Here is a 19,386-nt window from a genome sequence, read left to right as displayed (position 1 = left end):
AACCGAGTAATTGTCCAGCACTCCTTTGTGTGATTCCCTTCATGCCGTTTCATCCAGCGTCTTAATCAACACAACAGTTTTACCTTTGACTCTCAAGAACAGTGCCAACTCGAGCAGCTTATAGAAAGGACATTGCATAGCTCACGGTCTCCTTTGTCCTGTTGTGCGGATAAAGTTTCTTCATTGGTTTTCTCCGGAATAGGCCGATGCATCAACATAGTGAGTCTCATAAGGAAAGTCATCAACCAAATCTCCCGTTACTGATCCATCCCTCCATATTTGATTGAGATTCATGATAGGATTGTGGGCAGGATGACAAGCAAAAAGGCAAAAGCTCGGAGAAGAGACAAAAAGTTGAAACCAAATCAATAATGATGACTGACAGGAGGAAGCTTGAGTGATCCGCATTGTGCCCCCTTAGAATAAATAATGTAGAACAGAATACATCTTCTTTGCTCCCTATACGACTAATGCTTTTTCTCCATTGCATCCTTCATGAGTGGTGATTCTTCCTGTTTTGTTGCATCCATCTGTCGGCAACACTTAACCACAGGCTAAAAAGAAAACAGAAAAGTGCAAAGAAATGCATAAAAAAACAACATTTTTGTGATTTATTTATTTACTTTGTAACAAGTGCGTTCTTCGTGATGAGAGCTCATGGAAGTTTGCATGTCGAAGTACTCGTTTGAATTTGTTTTGATGTAAGTGCAATCGGTTGTTTCTCAATTAAATTGATTTCATGATGTTCATCTTTTTCATGATTAAAAGGCCACTCGAATGGCATTTAGTTTGTATTCATCCATTTTTATTTTTTAATAATTAATAGACAGAACAAGCATATAGATTATGCATTTATAAGGGCATTGAGAGAAAAGATGAACAGAGATCGCGGTGGTGCGTTCACATATTTAATGTTAACATTACACAAAGCAGATAAGCGCAACCTCCGGGTCCGAAAAGCGAAGCGAGGGCCGAAGTGTCCTAAACTCTCTCTAATGGCCAGCAGGGGGCGACTCTTTCGGCTGCACAGAAAAGTCGGATTGCATTGAAGTCTATGAAAAAATGACTCTACTTCTCTCTTTATTTATTTCCTCAGTGAATATTGTAAACGTCAGTTTATGGTCTCATTCTTTTGTATGCTTTAGGGCGGGGCATAATTGTGATTGACTAGTTGCCACTACAGAGTTTTCCAGTCTGGGACTCGTCCATATTTACTTAAAACTTTAACCCATTCACAAACGGTGTTTTCAGGTCATGAAAGTTAATTGTGCAATAAATATCCTATTCAGCGTTGTACTTAGTTCCACCCTCTTATGTCACTTATATATGTCCACCCTCTTATGTCACTTATATGTCAAAAAATAAGATAGCGACGGCCAAAATACCAACCGCAAACGTTAATGGGTTGAAAGCAGACATTTCAAATTAAAATATCAAGTGCCAAGTTCATTCAGTTTGGAAGTCGTAGCAGTAAGAATAATACAAGAAAAATTGCCTTTTAATGTAGATTCATTTCATTTTCTACAACAAATATGATGTATGTTGATTCATTATTTTGCTAAAGTGACCCTTGTGGCAAAGTAAGCACGACTGGGTTAATGCAACAGTATTAATTTGGTTCAGCAGGGTTTACCAAACCCCCTTTTACCGACTACATTTAAGATGACAACATAAGAGGAAATAGCAAGATATCAGACCTAAACCTGCCTCTCGGCTCTTGGGACCAGCAGTAAACAGGCAGCAAATGAGCAGTAAACACAAAACAAGTGTCAACATACGATGTGCGTTATGTTAATATGGCCAAGCTATTGGCACCAGCAACAGGTCGGCCTATTAACTCCCTTGAAGTAATGTTACTGCCCCCTGATGAAGTCTAATATTCCCTCTCAGAGCTGATCGTTCTCTGTGCGTTCAACTATTGATTATAGAAGCTGTCAACACCGAGCTCAGCAGTAATATCCCAGCACCCTGATGTGGCTACAAGTGAAAAACAGCGTGAGCTGCATTGTCTCACCTGTAATCGTATTCGACAAGGTTGGCAAACTCATCAAAGCTTTCGTTGTGCAGCTCTAAATCCGATGGCGATAGTTGCTGACATCGTGATCCATGGAGGATGTACTTTCTGTGAACATGTTTTTAAGTGGGTTGAATGATAGGCCCACAGAGGGAGCAGTTTATCGTTTTATTTTGCTCTCCTTCGGTTCAGTGTGTCTCCATTCATTAGCATTCTCTGTTATATATTCTGTACATTAATACATCACACAGTTTTTCCAAAGTGAATATGTTGAACTAACAGTTATTAGAAAGCTTAGCATTACCGTTGGCAGGCAGCGCTGCTCATCTGTTGCTGCAAGCCACGTCCCCCCCCCCCCCCCTGTTCATATTTTCCCCGTTTTTAATGCTTCACTTCCCACGAGGAGATAGTGTAGCAGCGGTATGTGTACACTAAATATCAGCTCCTTGGTATCAGCTGCTAGCCGGCCTTCGGCTCGGAATCTTGGCTCGGCTTATTTGGTTGAATGATTTATTAATGGGTTGCCAATTTTCCACAAGTTCCAGCAGGTTTTCTTTTTTTTTTCTTCCGTTTTTTTCCCTCTTTTCTTTTCAAGAAGTCTCGCTGTAGACGGCATCTCCTCTCGCTCATGCGTCCTCTTTTCTTTTCCCCCTCTCTTCCAGAGCCAAACGGAGCGGCGTCTGCCCAGGAAAAACTCTCCGATCTTCTGGACTGGATGGGAAGAAGGAGAATCTTTGACCTTGGAAAATGAAGATGCTGTTGCCATGGGAACTGTTAATCCTTCTGTCACTCCAAGAGTGCCTGGCTGGTGAGACGCCAAGTAGGACCGCCTTTTTTTTTTTTTTTTTTTCTTCCGACACATACCTGATATGCATGCATCTCCCTCCAGGGAGGGTTTTGCCTTATTCGCATGCAGGTTCATTGCAGTTGAAAGGGAGCGATAGCGTTTAGGTTTTTAGATGAGCAAAGTCGAGCAATGATTTCATAGAAATGTGCGAATCACAGCGGAATCTGGAGATTTTATTTTATTTTTCAAGAGCTTAGCCAAGCATTTCAGGACAAATAAGAACCATAGAGACAGTTTGAATTTAGTGGTGCACTTTTCTATGGCGGGAGGAAGTTGTCTCAGGATTAAGTGCGACTGCCTTGTGCCATTCAAGAGATTGACTATTATAGTTACATTTTTATCTTAATATTTAACTACAGCCAGAGTTGAACGGATGTTCTCCCTCTGATAAACGTGACTCAGATTCAGATTTATATTTGAAGAGAGAGTCCCATACGTGAACTTTCTCTGGGCCTCCCTGTTTTATTATGCAATTTCCCCACTTTATGTCCAACTTCTGCCACTTGCGTGAAATGTGGTAAGCGCTATAAAAAAAATACAATAAATAAAAACAGAGGCTCTTTTCTCAACGCTAACGTTTTCCGTGCTCCGTTCTCAGCAACATAGATTCCTCTGTGCGCCTCCCGCTCCCTAATACCTGTGTGAGCTACAGCTGAGGAGTTCAAATCTCTCTGAAAGCTCTCACTTACCGCTCGGACACGGGGACCCGTTCAGACGCCGGCGACCGAGTGAGATTTAATGTCGACGTATGACGGATATGCTGCACGCTGATCTTAAGCCCAATGTTTATTCATCAGAAAAATGTATACAGCTTATGGAACGGGGGTGAGTTGTTTTCTTATTTATGCTTCTGTCTCCATTGATTTAGCATCTCATCTCCAGTCAGCAGTTTGACTGCGGTATATCTATGCAGCCTGCAAACACAAGACAGAAGAATGAAGCGTTATGCAAATAGCAGCGTGCGCCGCGACACATTCGTACCCGCCAGTGAGCTCAAATTTGCATGCACTCCCACGAAATCTAATTATGTGTTAATTTGGTATGTGTGTGTGTGTGTGTGTTTACGTGTATGCTAGCGGTCAGTCCAGTCGGTGTGTTTACAGGGCAGGCCTGTTCTCGAGCATACACACAGAACCACCCGGTCATTTCCCTGGTGAAATAGACCGGCTATTTAAGGCTCATTAATTTGTTTAATTTAAAGGACATTGCTACGAGGGTGAAAAAAGAAAATAAAGCATGTCCCTCAGAGGCCGGGGGAAACGGGGCCTCTTACCCGAAGCAAAGACTCCCACTCTTATTACGATGATGATGGCGATGATGATACGGGAGGGAGCAGTCTTTGTCCTCGTCAAGGTTAGAGACAAAAAGAAAGACTGATGAACCATTTTTTTTTTTTTGGTTTGTTAGAGCAACGCCGGCGTGCGGCTTCAGAGGAAAGGGTGTGAGCGGGTGTCCATTGAAGAAGTGTAACATTTCATGGGAGTAATTAGTGAAACATCGGTTAATTACTCCCGTGTATTGATCGCTTGCTGGATCGTCCCAGGAACACAAGCTCGACTGAGCAGACACACATGTACAAACAAACACGCATGCAGCCAACACCTTCGCAGGCTCTCTAATGATCAGATGACATCGAGTAAAGGCAACTCTGTGATATTGCAACTCCCATGTAACCACCTTAACCACGTTACCCTACTTGCATTGCAAGCATAATGGAATAAAGCATAAGTCAATTAGCCAGCTGGGTTACTTGACAACGTTTCTAATAACTCTTGGCGTGGAATATAGCGATATCTTTCTGTCTGTGCTTTGGTTCCCTGCATGTATGGTAAGCGTAACACAGGGAAGCAGATGCAAAGTGTGTGTTTTCACTGAACATTGGCTGATGTAGCTCCTAAGGTAAGCACATTTTTTGTAACACTGAACACCAGAAGCAATCGACCATTTACTTAAACTCACTCACCCTCAAACGGCGATTGTCCAATCAGCCGCTCTGAACCACACATTGGTACAGCAGGCCTTAAATTGTCTCTACAGCGCTGTGTCAGCAACTAAAGAAAGGTCTGGCTCCACACTTTATCATTTTGGCGTAAGGGGGGAAAATATACGCTCTGGCTTGTTGGTATTTATTTTAACCAATCACAATCATCCTGGGCGCCGCTGAGTACAGGATGCAGCGACGAGGCCCTCGCAAAATAGAGTGCCGCAGGAGTGAGTCCCGAAACCAATAGATGAGTAAGCTTTCCCCCAATTTTAGGTCCCTCGTCTCAAGATTGAATCCTGTAATAAGGTCCGTGACTAACACAAGCTTACCATGTTTTCACAATTTGTTCTATGGCATAAAATCTACATATCACATTTACGCAACAAATGTCATAAAAGTAACGCTGAACAAAATATGAAGAGTACCTTGCTGGACAAAATGTGTCAGTGTATTTTCTGCAACTATTCAAAAAGCCAATGAATAAAACTCCCATTGGCTTTTTGTGTTGAGGTTATAAATGCGATGCAAACTTCTGTCCTTCCCGCCGCGCTTTATAGATAGCACAGATAACACCGCTGCTGGTGACCTTTCATCTCTATATGGGTACATCCCAAGGCTCTTAATTGTTTCCCTTACTGGCATCTTTTCTTTTTCAAAGCCATGCGACATCGAAACAATGAGACACCCTTTCCTTTAAAGCGCCACGTGAAGCGATGTGTTTTTCTGATGAAGGCGGATCAGCTGATCACAGCTGGATCAGCTGCCAGTCGGCTTAAACAGCTGGAGAAACTTTGGATCATTGTACTTATACTCCTAAAGACACAGTTATCATCACTGTCAGGGAGATGTTTTCTCTGTAATATAAAGAAAGAAAGTTTGTTTGTGATCCTTTGGTTGTTGAGACCTGCAATGAACATCTATTTCAACCAGATGGTGAAACCCTCTTTGCTCCTCGCTCCTCAGAGCAGAAATATGAGCTTTGGGACCACCGCGCCGCAGAGCGACTTTGGGTTCAAGCGAGGAGCAAGGAAATGACAAATCTCTCAAAAACTTAAAAACACGAGCAGTCGAGTGTCATGAGGAGATTAAATAGTGTGTTTATCCTCTCTAACCTTGTCAGCAATGGTCACCATTTATGACGAACTAGTTTCGTTTAGCATATCGTTTACTGACTACTAGTTCAATGAGGAAACATGTTTGGTTCGCTCGGTAGCTCCAGCTGATACAGTCTGCTTGGAATTTTGAATATTAAATGTACTACCGTTATCTTCATTGACTGAAAATGTATTGTGAGAATGGTACATTGTTTGTCTTGGCAATACTAATTAATGGGGTTTGAAATTAATGAATGAGTCAAACTCGCTTCTATTCCCCTTTTCCTGTAACTGCACTGTATTTACACTCATGACTATTTTTCTAAACAAGCTCCCCGATTGTGAGCCACCAAAAGAAATGTCTGGACTCGTGCATTGAACGCTGCACAGAGTATGCCAGTTAGCCAGCATAGGACTGGGTTATCCCCAGTTAAGTGCTCTCTCATCGCAATGCATTATCTGCCTCGTGACACGTGCCCAAGAGGGGTTTAATAAATGCAGAAGAGCCATTTTGGCAGCTAATTATATGGGTGTAGAGTTTAAAGCCAATTTTTTGAGCAGCGTGTGATTTATTTTTGCATTAATTCCGTGTCACATGCTGAGCACAGTTGTACGGCTAATGTGCTTTTTTCTCCTCAACACAGAGAATACTCGCCATGGTCCTGTCTTTACCCAGGAGCCCAGTGACAGTATTTTCCCCCTGAGCACTGATGATAAGCAGGTGTTTATTAATTGCAAAGCAAAGGGAAACCCACCTCCGCATTATAGGTAAGTGTTTTTTTTTACTGCCCTTTGGCTGTCTGCTCCGTGAGACTACAGTGTTTATGATTCATTTTCCCAAAGATGAGAAGGGATCACATTATTAGTAGACTTAGGAAACCTAACTTGTTGTTCCTCTACAGGTGGAAAATGGATGGGGAGGAAATAAACACACAGTCGGATCCTAACTACAGCCTCGTGGAGGGCAATCTGTTGATCAATAACCCTCATGTCATTGACCACGGAGGAGTGTATCAGTGCATCGCCACCAACACTTTTGGGACTGTCGTCAGCCGGGAGGCAGAAGTCCAGTTTGCTTGTGAGTAGAGTCAGATATTTGTAGTCCTTGTATATACTGTTACGGACATGAAGCTTCGCAGAATAACAATATTAAAAGGTGTAATCTACGGGATTCACATGAGCAAACAGCCATTTGCTACATACAGATGTTGTGGAGTAAATGTCTGCGCAGAATGTCGTCGCTCCTCCCTCGCATGTGTGCTGTTATTTGAGTTCCTCCTTCCTTTGTTGACGTAGCCTGGCAGGCCGTGTGTTTTTAGTGCATGTTGGTGCATAGCGTCATCCCGACCGACTGAGGTTATTCTTTGGCTGTGCTGGTTTGGTATCTCTAGGATACCATCCCCAGAAGTAAACATTACATGGTCATATCGAAAACGCAGCACATACCAAGAAGAACCAAAAGCCTGTGAGGGGAGCTCTCCACAGGGATCCCCAAACCGTCACTGCCTCACCATGGACTCGTCATAAGTGTCTTTGGTTTATCCTCTCCGATCCCGCCCTCGTATCGCGGGGCGCCATCTTGGATTGAATGTCAATCGCCATTGTCTGGGATGATGGCGTCACCTCAGCGTGCTAGTCTGAAGGAACGCCGCGTCTTAATTTCGGGGGACTTTCTTATCGGTCGAGTTCTAAATTGACCACTGCTGATATTTGATGGATTCCTCCTGGGTCTCGGCTGGTATTTATAAGACTTTGGGATTGATATGTCCTCCCCGCTGTTGGTGCTCTCACACCGCACGGCAGCATTTAATTAAAGGCGAAAGTAATCTCTCAAGCTCGATTGTCGAAGGGCACTTCGGTGCACCCTCAACCAGATCTCCTGCTTGTGCCAGGATATTAACGAGCGACTCCCGGGTCTGACTTGAAAGCAACGCAAAGTCCTTCTGCAGAATGAAATGCCCTTTTGCTCATCGTCACCTTTTTAGTTATTCCAGCTGTCAAACACTGATAAGTTGTCTGTTTCCCCCCCCCCCCCCCATTTCATATTCAACAGTTTTGCAGAACTTCAGCAGGAAGTCAAGGAACACGGTGTCGGTGCGAGAGGGTCAAGCCGTGGTTCTGCTCTGCGGCCCTCCTCCCCATTACGGAGGTACAGCGTTAACTCTTCTGCATTGTCTGCCGCGGTCTCACACTCCTGCTTGCCTCAGCAGTCTTTATTGTTCCTCACTCTGCAGCTTATTATCTCCCTGTAACACTGCTGTGTCTCTTTTGTTTTTTTTTTGTTATAACTTCCCACCTGCTCTTTTCGCTGCTCTACCTCTCCAACTCTGACACACTGTTTTCCACTCACCTCCCCTTATCTGTCAGACCGAGGGGAACTTTTTCCCTCTTTTCATTTTCGTTTTCATGATCAGCCACCGCTCTACCTGCCCGGACCCATGCCTTCACATCTATAGTTCATAGCCTCACACTTCTTAACCTTGAGCTCACGTTCCTCGGCCATATGATCTGTGACCGTGCTGTCGTCTGTAAAGCTCCACTTCCCCAACTGTCTTCTTAGTTTTTTTTTAAACTCCCTCATACGTGGGCACGTTATCTGCGGGTAATAAAGTCTGCCAGTAGCTGCTGTGACCAGGGAAGCGTTTATCCTCGTGGCACAGCCGTGAGTCGGCTCGCGAGTCTGTTCACCGCTGATTAGCAGACCCTCAAAGTGGTCCGCACTCCTGCAGCCATCCGTTGCCCACCAGCACAATTTCACGCCAGTGTAGCAGCCTTTTCTCCGCTCCCTGTTGCCAGCTGAATCCCGCGGCCACGCGGGAATCCTCACTTTAACAATTTGCCCTCTAGCCTCCCCTCCCCTTTTCAAAAAGCCTTCATTTTTGCCTCTTCAACACACATTGTCACACATTTGACGGGATTTGCGCTCAACGATAATGCTGGCTTGAGGTGTGCCAAAAATTGAAAAATGGTGTTTGTTTTTTGGGGGGTTGGGGTTCTATTTTTCGCTGCCACATTATGTCAACAGCTTCTTTAACGCTTGTTGATTGCGCCACTCGAGGAGCACGGTGATGCACCTTGGTAAAAGAGGGATCATGCGAAGCATCTTTGAAGCAATCAATAGGTAAGTGGTCTAAAAAGGAGCCGTGCTGAGAGTTAAACTCTGTCAGAGGACATGAGATTATGTGCCTGCAAGTCCTCTGTTGCTGTGAGACAGCTCACAGCAACAGACCCATTCTTAAACAGACACAGTGTCTGATAGTTCCTAATCATGAAAGGTCTGTCAGTTTGTGCCCCTGACTTCTCCCCCATTATGATTTTAATTCACTGTTTTCCCTCAAGGAAGCGAGTGGGACTTTTTACCGTCCGCCCAGTCAAAAGGGCTGACTGCAGAATGTCATGTGTCTGATACAGGAGAGCTGCACTAATAGCCAAGTTCACTCCACTGGGCCCCTGCAGACGTCTTTCTCTCTCTCTATCTCTATGTCTCTCTCTCTATCTCCCTTTATGTGTGTGAGTGTATTACAACACTGCTACATTGGCATTCTCATCAGCCCTGTCCATTCTTCAGTTTGACATGAATCCTCCTCTTTAATCTGTGACAAGAGCGAGATCGACTCAAATAGATACTTCCTGCAAAATCTATAATACAGAATACGACAAAGCACACAGTGACCTTGTGACCTGCTTGCATTCTGACGCCAAGTCCATCTTTGCTCTATTTCAGACGAGAAGATGTTTTTTTTTTTTATTGTTGATAAATCAAACGCAAAGACGCAGATGCTGTCAAACTGGGTTTTCAGAGCAAAAACAGCTTTGTGGTAAAAAAAAAAAAAAAAAAAAAAAAATGCACGAGGGGCGGATTTGGTGGAGGCGTGTTTTTTCAAGTACCAGTGAGACAATAAAATGCAATCCAGGATCGCTGGTTTGATTAATAGCTCCATGAGCTTTAAGGCTGATACGATAAAATCCAAAACTCTGCACAGCTGTTTATAACACTTAAAGACCTCAATAACATAATTTCTTCTCATGTGAAACAAACAGTAGAATTACATTGTTCACATCCAAAAAGGAATCCCCCATGAATGGTCATCTGCACAGATTTGGTCGCAGGAGGACGTCGAGCAGGAAACTTCTACTCGACAGATTGACCCTGCAATTTGTTTTAGGGTGTGCTCTGCATGTCAACGCGCCTGCTGAGCAACACAGCGGTCCAAAATAGAAGATCAGGGGGCTGTATTATTTTTACACAGTCTAGCTGAACTCAACCTTGATCCATCTTGCGGTGGTTTTCAACTTCCAGGCTCCGGCCCAAGCCAGTTGATATGGGGTCAGATCAGTCTCAATAATTACAAATGCACACAGAAAGACTCACAAGCGCAAACAGAAAGATTCACAAATGCAACAGCAGTTCAGAGCTGCTTGAACAGTATTAGCAAACTTGAACTTGCTAGTTTAGCTAGCAAACGTTCGTGGGCTACGATACTGTCTGGAGGCTGTGGCTCGTCTCACAAAATAACTAACTCCAAGTTGTTCTAACTAGCACAACCCAACGACTTAAAAAGTAAACATCATTCGGAAGGTATCACAAACAGAACACTTATTCTTTTCTTGGTGTCCCTCGGCCAAATGCACCACGGTTGCGCCATGGTTGCAGTGGCGGTACCACAAACAGAACATGCAGGTGTCCTTGTAAAAGCCTTGAATTTTACTCTACGCATTTTAAAATAAATACCCATTTGCGTTGTTATCTATGCCAACCATTTGTGTACTTCACCCTGAGCAACCACGAATGCATCCTGCTGAAAGTCACTAGCTAACGCGGTTACACCGCACTAATGGCAGCGCAGTTACATGGCGCGACACACCAAGCCGTCGCCAGATTCTACTGTTTTTTGATGACCTTAATGTTTGGAAACCTGAACAATTTGTCCAACTTCCACTTGCAATTAAACATATTCTGGTCAACTATAAAAGGTCTTTTACAAGTGATTGTTTTTATAGGATTGTTGACACAAAAAAAATAGTATAAAATATACTATAGCTCTATTCTGTAAATGTCATCTTCTATTTACGTTTTCAGCAGAGAAATAAAAATACTTATAATTTATTAATGAAGATATCTCTTCCCATGCTGGTCCTAATATCCATTTAGGATTGTCACAAGAAGGTGTGTCAGATCTTTACATTTTTTTTGAAATACCTTTTGTCTTTTCCAGAGATCAAATATTCATGGGTTTTCAACGGACAGCGGAGCTTCCTGCAACAGGACGCCCGGCGTTTTATTTCTCAGAGGACGGGCAATTTGTACATCGCCAAAGTTGAAGCCTGGGACGCGGGCAACTACACGTGTGTGGTGAGAAACATGATGACCAACGCTACAGTATTCAGCTCTCCAACCCCTGTGGTGGTGCGGAAAGACGGTAAGCACCCTCAGTTTGCCTCTGTTGCCTTCTGGTTATCTTGCTTGCTGAACTGACACGCGCTGTCGGGTGTCGGTGGGGGGGTTAGAGGGGTAGGCGAGCCGGGGAGATAAATCGTTTGTCTTGAGCGTGACACTGTTTTTGCTTTTTGTTCACAAGATTTTCTTACTGTACAGAGGTTGTGTCTTCCAGGAAGCCCCATCTATCTGCATGAAGGCACATATTTACATAACCAGAAATGTCGTCTTCGCTGACAAAAACGCATACAGACACACTCACACAGCGAGGAGCTCGCCACACATACTAAACCCCCATCAGGAGCGTTTATGTGTACCACTTCAGATTTGAGCTGAGGCGAGATATGTAATCCAAACTCATCCATCCGTGAAGCCAACCGCTGGTGTGTATGGCACTGACGAGCGCGCCTGGCTCCCCTGCCAGTTGCCACCCGCGTCGCGGCTCTTACGTCCAATATGAATTACAGGGAAACTGCATGTCCACGTTTTTTTTGTGTGTGTGTGTTTGGGACTGATGTGATTTGCTTTTATCCTTCACGCAGCAGTGATGGGTGAATACGAGCCAAAGATTGAGGTTCAGTTTCCAGATACCCTTCGAGTCTCTAAAGGATCATCGGTGAAGCTAGAATGCTTCGCCCTGGGAAAGTAAGTGTCAGGAATGTTGGCAAACCCGTTTGCATTACATCGTCCGACTTGTGAATGGGCCAGACATCCTCTGCTTCACCAAACACGAGCCGTGAGTTCTTGTGATCAGTATGAGCGGGAAGGATGTGGCCGGCGTGACCTTTCTGTGTGTGTGTGTGTGACCTCTGCAGCCCCGTGCCTTCCATCTCATGGAGAAGAGCTGATGGAAACCCACTCCCTGGCAAGATTAAAATCAACCACTCCAGCGGGATTCTAGAAATTCCATACTTTCGTCCGGAGGATGCCGGTGTGTACGAGTGTGTGGCCGCGAACAGCAAAGGACGAAATGTTGCCAGAGGGCAACTCGTGTTCCACAGTAAGAGCCTTGTATACTTTTGCTCGCTTGTTTCAAGGAGATTTTCTTTCTTTTCTTTTTTTTTCCGTATTGAGTATTTCTTTCAACCAGTGGCTTGAGGTTGAAAGCAAGATTACTCATACATCAGGATACGTCTACCACCTCCATAGACTCAAAAGGAGCTGGCTGTTAAACCGCAAGTGTCGAAATTAGTCACGACTTCTTCTATAAGCAGGGCGACGAGTCTCCGCTGGTTCCATCTGCTAAACGTGCTGACGGGGAACTGGAAACGGATCGATTTATATCCTGTCTGTACATATTTGGGTTTGACATACAATTCGCATACCAGCTGTTTTAAATCTGAGGCGTCTCGTTTTGACGCGAGCGGTGCCAAACACGAAGGCGTAAGTGGCTGTCGACACAAAGTGGGAATGAGCCACGCCAGGGTGAGTTTATTTGTGTCGCGTATTTCACACACACAAATGCAATTCAAGGTGCTCCACATAATCCATTTCAAAATGGTCGAGCCCCGACTTGAACCGACAAATTCAAAAGATAGAAATCCAATTAGGAAAATAAATAAAAAACCATGAAGAACTGCAAGATTGAAAAATAATTAAGGCAAAATGTTCAGTCAGAGGCAGGTGAAAACATTAAAAAAAAGAACCTGGATTTAAAGGAAGTTTGGTCCACTTCTTGTGGTGCAAAGTAACAGCATCCTGCTGCACGTTGCATGACTCCCTGGACGTTGTTGTGACGTACCCGCTCTTCTTTTCTGTTCGGACTCAGCGATCGCTTTCTGAATAAGCTGAATAATTTTTGGAGCAGAGGCCGTTACAAAAGTCCAGCCTGCTGGAGATTAAAGCTTCATCCCCGAATCCCACGGTGATAATATGCAAACTTGAATATTGATCCAATGTGGCTGTCAAAGTTTTCTCTCTCTCTCTCTCTCTCTCTCTCTCTCTCTCTCTCTCTCTCTCTCTCTCTCTCTCCCACTCTCTTTCTCTCTCTCGATCGTAATTATACCAAGATTGATTTTCGGTGTATTTATTTGGATCCCCACCAGCTGTTACCGGGGCAACAGCTCCTCTTCCTCAGGGTTGATGGCAAAAATAATTACGACAACAATTCCAATGTGTTTGCTTTGATCATTTAATCAAAAGAAGTTATATTACCGAGGCAAGCATTGCAATACTGGAAATATGACATACGTGGGCATTTACATGCATCTGAGAAGGTGAATAACTCAAACAAATTACAGAACTAGTGTGTAAAATCCAATCTACCAGGTCTCGAAGTACAATGGCGAACAATACACTTCCCTACAATGCACTTCTCATCACTGCTAAACCCCTGTATCTCCTGTATCTAGTCGGAACATCCTTAAATCTAGCTTTGACTCTTTAGAAGTCTCCTCACCTGGCACTATTTTTTTAAAGTAATCCTCTCAGGTAATACCTGATAAATTAGGAAAATATAGAAGGACTGTATCAGTATTTCTAAAGCTTCTTCAAGCTTGACTGAACACTACCATGAGATGATGTGCTAGTTTTTTTTTTTTAATTTCTGCAAAATATTCTTAAATGTATTTTTTAGCTGTCATGGTAGAGGGAGTACCAGGACTCTGGAGGTGCCAGTTTGATTGGCACATGACACATGATACTCTGATAATGTATGACAACCTGTTTCCGTGGGCTGGAGAGGGGATGTATAGAAACCACATATCTGGAGGCAGCTTTTTGGTACATAGGCAGCATTCTGGTTTCTGTTTGTAAGTGTTGAACAATCCCGTTTGAGCAGGTTTTGTTGCGTGCAGGTATTCAGTCTGTATGAAGAGAGAAAACAAGGCGGAACACATTGACCAGACCGCCATCTTGGAACCAACGGCCATCATCTGATGACTTTTTAGCTTTTTATTAAGCTCTATCTCTCTCTATCTCTTGAGTTGGTCTTCAAATAATAACCGGCATACGACAGACAAAGCGCTGGCCGAGATACCCCAAAAGATTGCCCCACTAAATTTGAGTAAACTTTGTGCCCTGTGCCCTCATTTCACACAATTTAGAGTTTTAAATTAGCTCTACGTACTCTTCATGCCTCATCCCTGCATTGAAGGTCAGATCATGCGAAGGGTTAATTGTGCATTCAGGTTGTGGATTGGGCAAATCAAGCGCTCCTGAAGGGTCACACATTGAAGTAAATAGAGTATTGAAAAAATGAGAAAGAGAAAGAATAAGCAGAAACAAAGTAACGCGACATGTCGAAAGCTGCAATAAATCAGTTGAGAAGAGAAATATGAATTAATAACAACTACAGAACCCCCAAAAATACTATTATGAATAAAATAGTCGGAAAAAATGAACAATGAAGAAATGATCAAGATATCAAGAGCATCCAATAAGGAATAGTTGTTCTCATTAAACTTGAAGATCGAGGAAGTGTGAGATCCCTGCAGGCTGCCGGGTTTCTTTTTTTGGGGTTGATACATTTAGGGTTTGGCTACATTTACCTCAGTGATGCAGTGAGCCACCATCTCCACCCTCTTCCCTTCGGCCCTAATCCTCTCCTTCCCTCCATCCCCCCTCTTTCCCTCTGATTGCAGGTGTTGTGGCAACTGTATTTTGTATGAGCTATATTTTTCTTTTGTCTCTTGGTTTATGGACCCTGTTGCTTTACCATCGCACGGAGGCCGACAGATCAAACTATTTTTCACTTTAATGAGTAACAGAATCGTTTTTTTCTTTCCGGTAGAGTTGAGTCTCAACGCAAATGGATGGCATTCTGACATCTCGTTGCTTTATTTTATTATAGTATTAGCAGCATAATACATTTTCCCTCTTGGTGATCTCCAATCCCCGCCTGCAGCCTGCAGGCCGGTCCCGGGCACTGACTGCGTAATGAGCTGCTGCCTCAGTGGAATCAGGAGCTAAATACACGCAGATTCCAAGAGCAAATTAGATGAAACACGTCGTGCAAATATGCCATGTTTCATATTTGTATATCTGACCCGAAAACCACTCCAGCAGTCAAAATTAGAGAGCAATTCACTCCACATTTAGAGCAAACAAGCTGTGAATGTTTGAAGATAAAAAAGCTGCTCTCTACTGTTCATGCAGCCTTTTTGGGGGGAAAAAGACAAAAAGTGCTGCTGTTAATGCGATCCAGTTATTATATGTCAACAAAAAGTGTTAAACCAATGAATATACCATTGTAATGATCACGACACTCATCAGTTCCTTCTAATTAGAAGGAAATGAGATATTGGTCCAACTAAATACATCTGCAATTTCATTTTTTGTATCATATTGATCTGTATCTTCCACAGATGCTGAACATCTGCACTGGGTCCAGACTCTGAAAGATGCTCACATGGCCATCGATGCTAATCTGCAGTGGGAATGTAAAGCCATGGGTAAGCCGAGGCCCACATACAAATGGCTGAAGAACGGTCAGCTGCTAACAGCGGAGGTAAGACGCCACAAGTCGAGCAACGGTTTGACATTTGCCATACAACGTGAGAACCTCATTGTGGTTTTATTGAGTATTGTATTGTGTTGTCTCTTACAATTATACAACTTTAAAAGGACATTGAGAAACACAAATCTTCCTCGGGCTCCGCTGAAAACCTTTAAATTTTAAGGATGATCCGAAAGCGTGCACTCATCTTGCAAAAGAGTAAAAAAAAAGAAAAGAAAATAGACATAAACCATTAAAAGATGTCGTCAAACATTAATCAGCTGGCCTGATTTGCAGGGCCGGATCCACGTGGAGGCGGGCAGACTGACCATATCCAGGATCAGTCTGTTGGACTCCGGGATGTATCAGTGCGTAGCAGAGAGTGAACACGGAGCTGTGTATGCCAGCGCTGAGCTCAAGGTTGTAGGTAAGCAGTTTGCTCGCGCTGTATTATTTACAACGAATTCAACCAGAGGCAATGTAGAGATACACTGCATGTACATTGTGTTGTCAGTGGAATGAAAATGCTTCCTATCTGAAATAAATAAATGATAAGAGGCAGAGCCAGCTCCACGCTGAGCCGTAGCCCCCCTCTCTTTCATTTCCATAATTCTCTCATACAATAACCCAGCGTGGCGGTGAAGTCAAATTCCCGTAATTGCTCGTAATGCACTTGACATTTCTGCTGATGCGCGGCTGCTGCGCCCGCTGCCGCAAAGCGGAAACAAATGGCCCTTAACGCAGTTTTGCTCCTTAGCCTCACCGCCTGACTTCACCCGGCGGCCCGTGAAGAAGGCCACCGTGATCCGGAGGGGGGGCGAGGTGGTCTTGGAGTGCCGCCCCCACGCCTCCCCGAGGGCCACCGTCTCCTGGTGGAGAGAGGGCGAGCTCCTGAAGGACAGCCAGAGGTAGGGCGTTTATTGTACGCGCCGCCGCTGCCCACGCTCCTCGTGGCATATGGTAAAGCAGGGGTGTCCAAACTTTTCGCAAAGAAGGCCAAATTTGATAAAGTAAAGCTGCCCGGGGACCAATAGTTCCTTCTGACATGTTTTTAACCACAAAAGTTACATGAAAATAGACACTTTCACTGTCTCAATTAATTATTTTTCAAATGACAATGTAACGAAATAAAATATAATGTAGCCAGAGAACAATGAACAAACTGTATAGAATACCTTACATTTCTATGAATTAAATAACATTGCCTCTTTTACATTTTAAACAGGAGTTAAAAGTAAAGCAAAGTGGTCTGTTATCTTTAGACTTTAAAACAAGTGAATTTTGCCTGTCTTTTGGAAGATTTTTTCAGAAAAGCAATAGTTTGTGTCACATCTACAGTTTTTTCTGTTAAAATTGACAAATGTTATTATTCAAAACACTCAATTTCCGATTGATCAATGAACAGATAACGTTCTAATGAGAAGGGTGATGCCGAGATCTAGATTTCAGCAAAGTGACCAGGTCTGGCTTGAGGGCAGTAGTTGAGATTCGTAAAATGTCACGCAAGTGAGAGCCACTCATCCGAGACCTTAATTGGTTCTTTTTGAAGTTCAATACTGAGCATGTTTGCTCACACAAATATGTGGAACCGAATAAGCTCAGCATTTTCTTAGCGAATAACCGCGTTACCCGAAATCTGCTTTTGTCCAGCTGCCGGTAAAAGTCAACAAGCGAACACTGCTGGTGTTTTCCGCGGCACCCGTCGTCTCACTGCAGCTCAAAGAGCTCCAGCTGCAGCTGTGGAGGAGCATCGTCGGGGTCCACGGAGAAGGGAGAAGAGAACCGCAACATGTGCTTTTTAATAACTTTTAAAGTCTCCAAAGCGTTTGTGAAACTCCACAGAAAGAGATGTGAGAGCTGTTGCGTAACTCTTCATTTGCGCACCTTCGTTGTTCTGTGGGAAACTGTCAACGACTTCTTTCAGCTTTGGGAAGTGCGCGGTGCAGGGCTCCGTTTGGGACAAGTATCTTTGGAAAAGTTGCAGTTCGGTTGGAAAAGCCTTCATAGCTAGCTTTGGTGATGTTTTTATTTGACTCACTGGCCCTCGTGAAGAATCGCTGTTGCGCTGCCAGGCAGCTTGAAGTTGCTTCACTTTTTCAGCGCGCTCACTCCCTGTTAGCTTGTCGTACGTTGTAGCATGTTTAGACTCGTAGTGTCTCTCTACGTTGGAATCCATAAACAAGGCAAGCGTCTCTTTACCAATCAGACAAACAATATTGCCTCGATTTTCATTGAAGAAGTATTGTAATTCCCACCGCTCCTAAAGGCGGCGGCCCTCACCGCCCACTTTTCTCTTCTTTTTTTTTGCTGTCGCCATCGCAGAAATTATTCGAGAAGGGTTAGATGCAGAGCCAGATGACATGAGAATGGGGCGGCCACCGTGTGGTGAAAGAAAGAATTACATCTTTAACGTTTTATGATTTATTTATTCCGACAGAGCTGGCGCGCCATAAAAAGTACGTTATGAGATCGAAGCTGCGGGCCGTATGAAATCCGGCCACGGGCCGTGAATAGGCCGCGGGCCGGACTTTGGACACCCCTGTGTTAAAGGATTTACTCACGTGGTCACTTTCATTTCTCGCACTCAATGTTATTTATTATGCGTCTGCTCAGGGTGACTCAGGGGGGGAGGGGTGTTTAGCTCAGCATTGCATAACACGGCTTTGTTTCACCCAAGATAGAGAGAGACACCTTTATCCCTCACGTTGGAAAAGATGTTGCTTTTCTGTTGTTTCAAGCTTATTTTTTAATCATTTTTTTTACTAGATGTAACAATGAGGCAATGAGGCTGAAGATAAAAGAGTGAAATTTCTTTCCTTTTTTTTAACACAGCGTCAGAGCTCTTCGTGGCAGTCAAAGTGCTGGATGTAGTAGACCTTGTAGGGCGGCTCTCTGTGTGAGAAGAAGGGGAAAAAAAGAACTCATTGCATCCTTGAGCAAAACTCCACCGCGGGCGACATGACAGGCCACACCATGTCATGATTTAAGGGTCTAAGGTGACACCTACGAGTTCAAAGAAAAACAGTTCATTGTTTGCAACACACTGATGCACACGATAAGAGCTGATGGAGTTGGGAGCACAGTAGGAGAGCTGCTTTTGTAAAAAAAAAAACTCGGTGAAAGACTGGGGGAGGAAAATGTAATGGAGGTTCAGAAAAGCGAGGTGCTGAGCTCGGTCACTGCTCCAAGTAAAGAGGAAAAAAACCAGTAAAGAGACTCAACCCAGAAACAAGTCAAATCAGCGAAAAATCACTTTCCAACACGAATCCACTTGCACCGCTGTGAGACTGAAGGCAGCTCCGACCCTCTTAGGGACGCTCCAAACGGAAACGCTCCCACCGTTGATATCGTTGTTTTGGCCTCTTGATAGGACATTAAGGTGATTTTCTGAGGGTCTGCATCGCGGTTTTTCCCTTTCATCAGACAACCAGTTGAAACGCACATCTCTTATATAATTCACCATCAGAAAGCCTTGTCTCAAACAGTATAATTAACTTAATGGCAGCAATTTTTTCTCCGAGAACCTCGCCGGGAAGTGATTTTTCTTTCTTTCATATCCTGAAAGTTTCAACGTG

At 43.9% G+C, this 19,386-nt stretch overlaps 1 protein-coding gene across 4 annotated transcripts in view; it reads left to right on the top strand.

Annotated features, from left to right (window-relative positions):
* The first annotated feature begins 2,683 nt into the window (after positions 1–2,683).
* The window catches only part of LOC137796088 (contactin-4), a 46,807-nt gene continuing 30,104 nt past the window's right edge, over positions 2,684–19,386 (top strand). For 2 of the 4 annotated variants that reach the window (XM_068593768.1, XM_068593767.1), the window contains exons 1-10: positions 2,684–2,834; positions 6,584–6,707; positions 6,842–7,017; positions 7,993–8,088; positions 11,156–11,359; positions 11,919–12,021; positions 12,192–12,376; positions 15,681–15,823; positions 16,109–16,238; positions 16,569–16,719. In XM_068593768.1, coding sequence (XP_068449869.1) covers positions 2,762–2,834; positions 6,584–6,707; positions 6,842–7,017; positions 7,993–8,088; positions 11,156–11,359; positions 11,919–12,021; positions 12,192–12,376; positions 15,681–15,823; positions 16,109–16,238; positions 16,569–16,719 — 1,385 coding nt within the window. In that variant the 5' untranslated portion in view covers positions 2,684–2,761. Of the gene's footprint in view, positions 2,835–6,583; positions 6,708–6,841; positions 7,018–7,992; positions 8,089–11,155; positions 11,360–11,918; positions 12,022–12,191; positions 12,377–15,680; positions 15,824–16,108; positions 16,239–16,568; positions 16,720–19,386 lie in introns of those variants that run through there. The other 2 variants (XM_068593769.1, XM_068593771.1) reach the window with 2 other exon arrangements.

Source organism: Clinocottus analis, unplaced genomic scaffold (genome assembly GCF_023055335.1).
Source record: "Clinocottus analis isolate CAN_PGR_092001 unplaced genomic scaffold, fCliAna1.0.p SCAF_3, whole genome shotgun sequence".
NCBI lineage: Eukaryota > Metazoa > Chordata > Actinopteri > Perciformes > Cottidae > Clinocottus > Clinocottus analis.
Note: the sequence above shows the minus strand (reverse complement) of the source record. Positions and strands in the feature narration are given on the sequence as shown.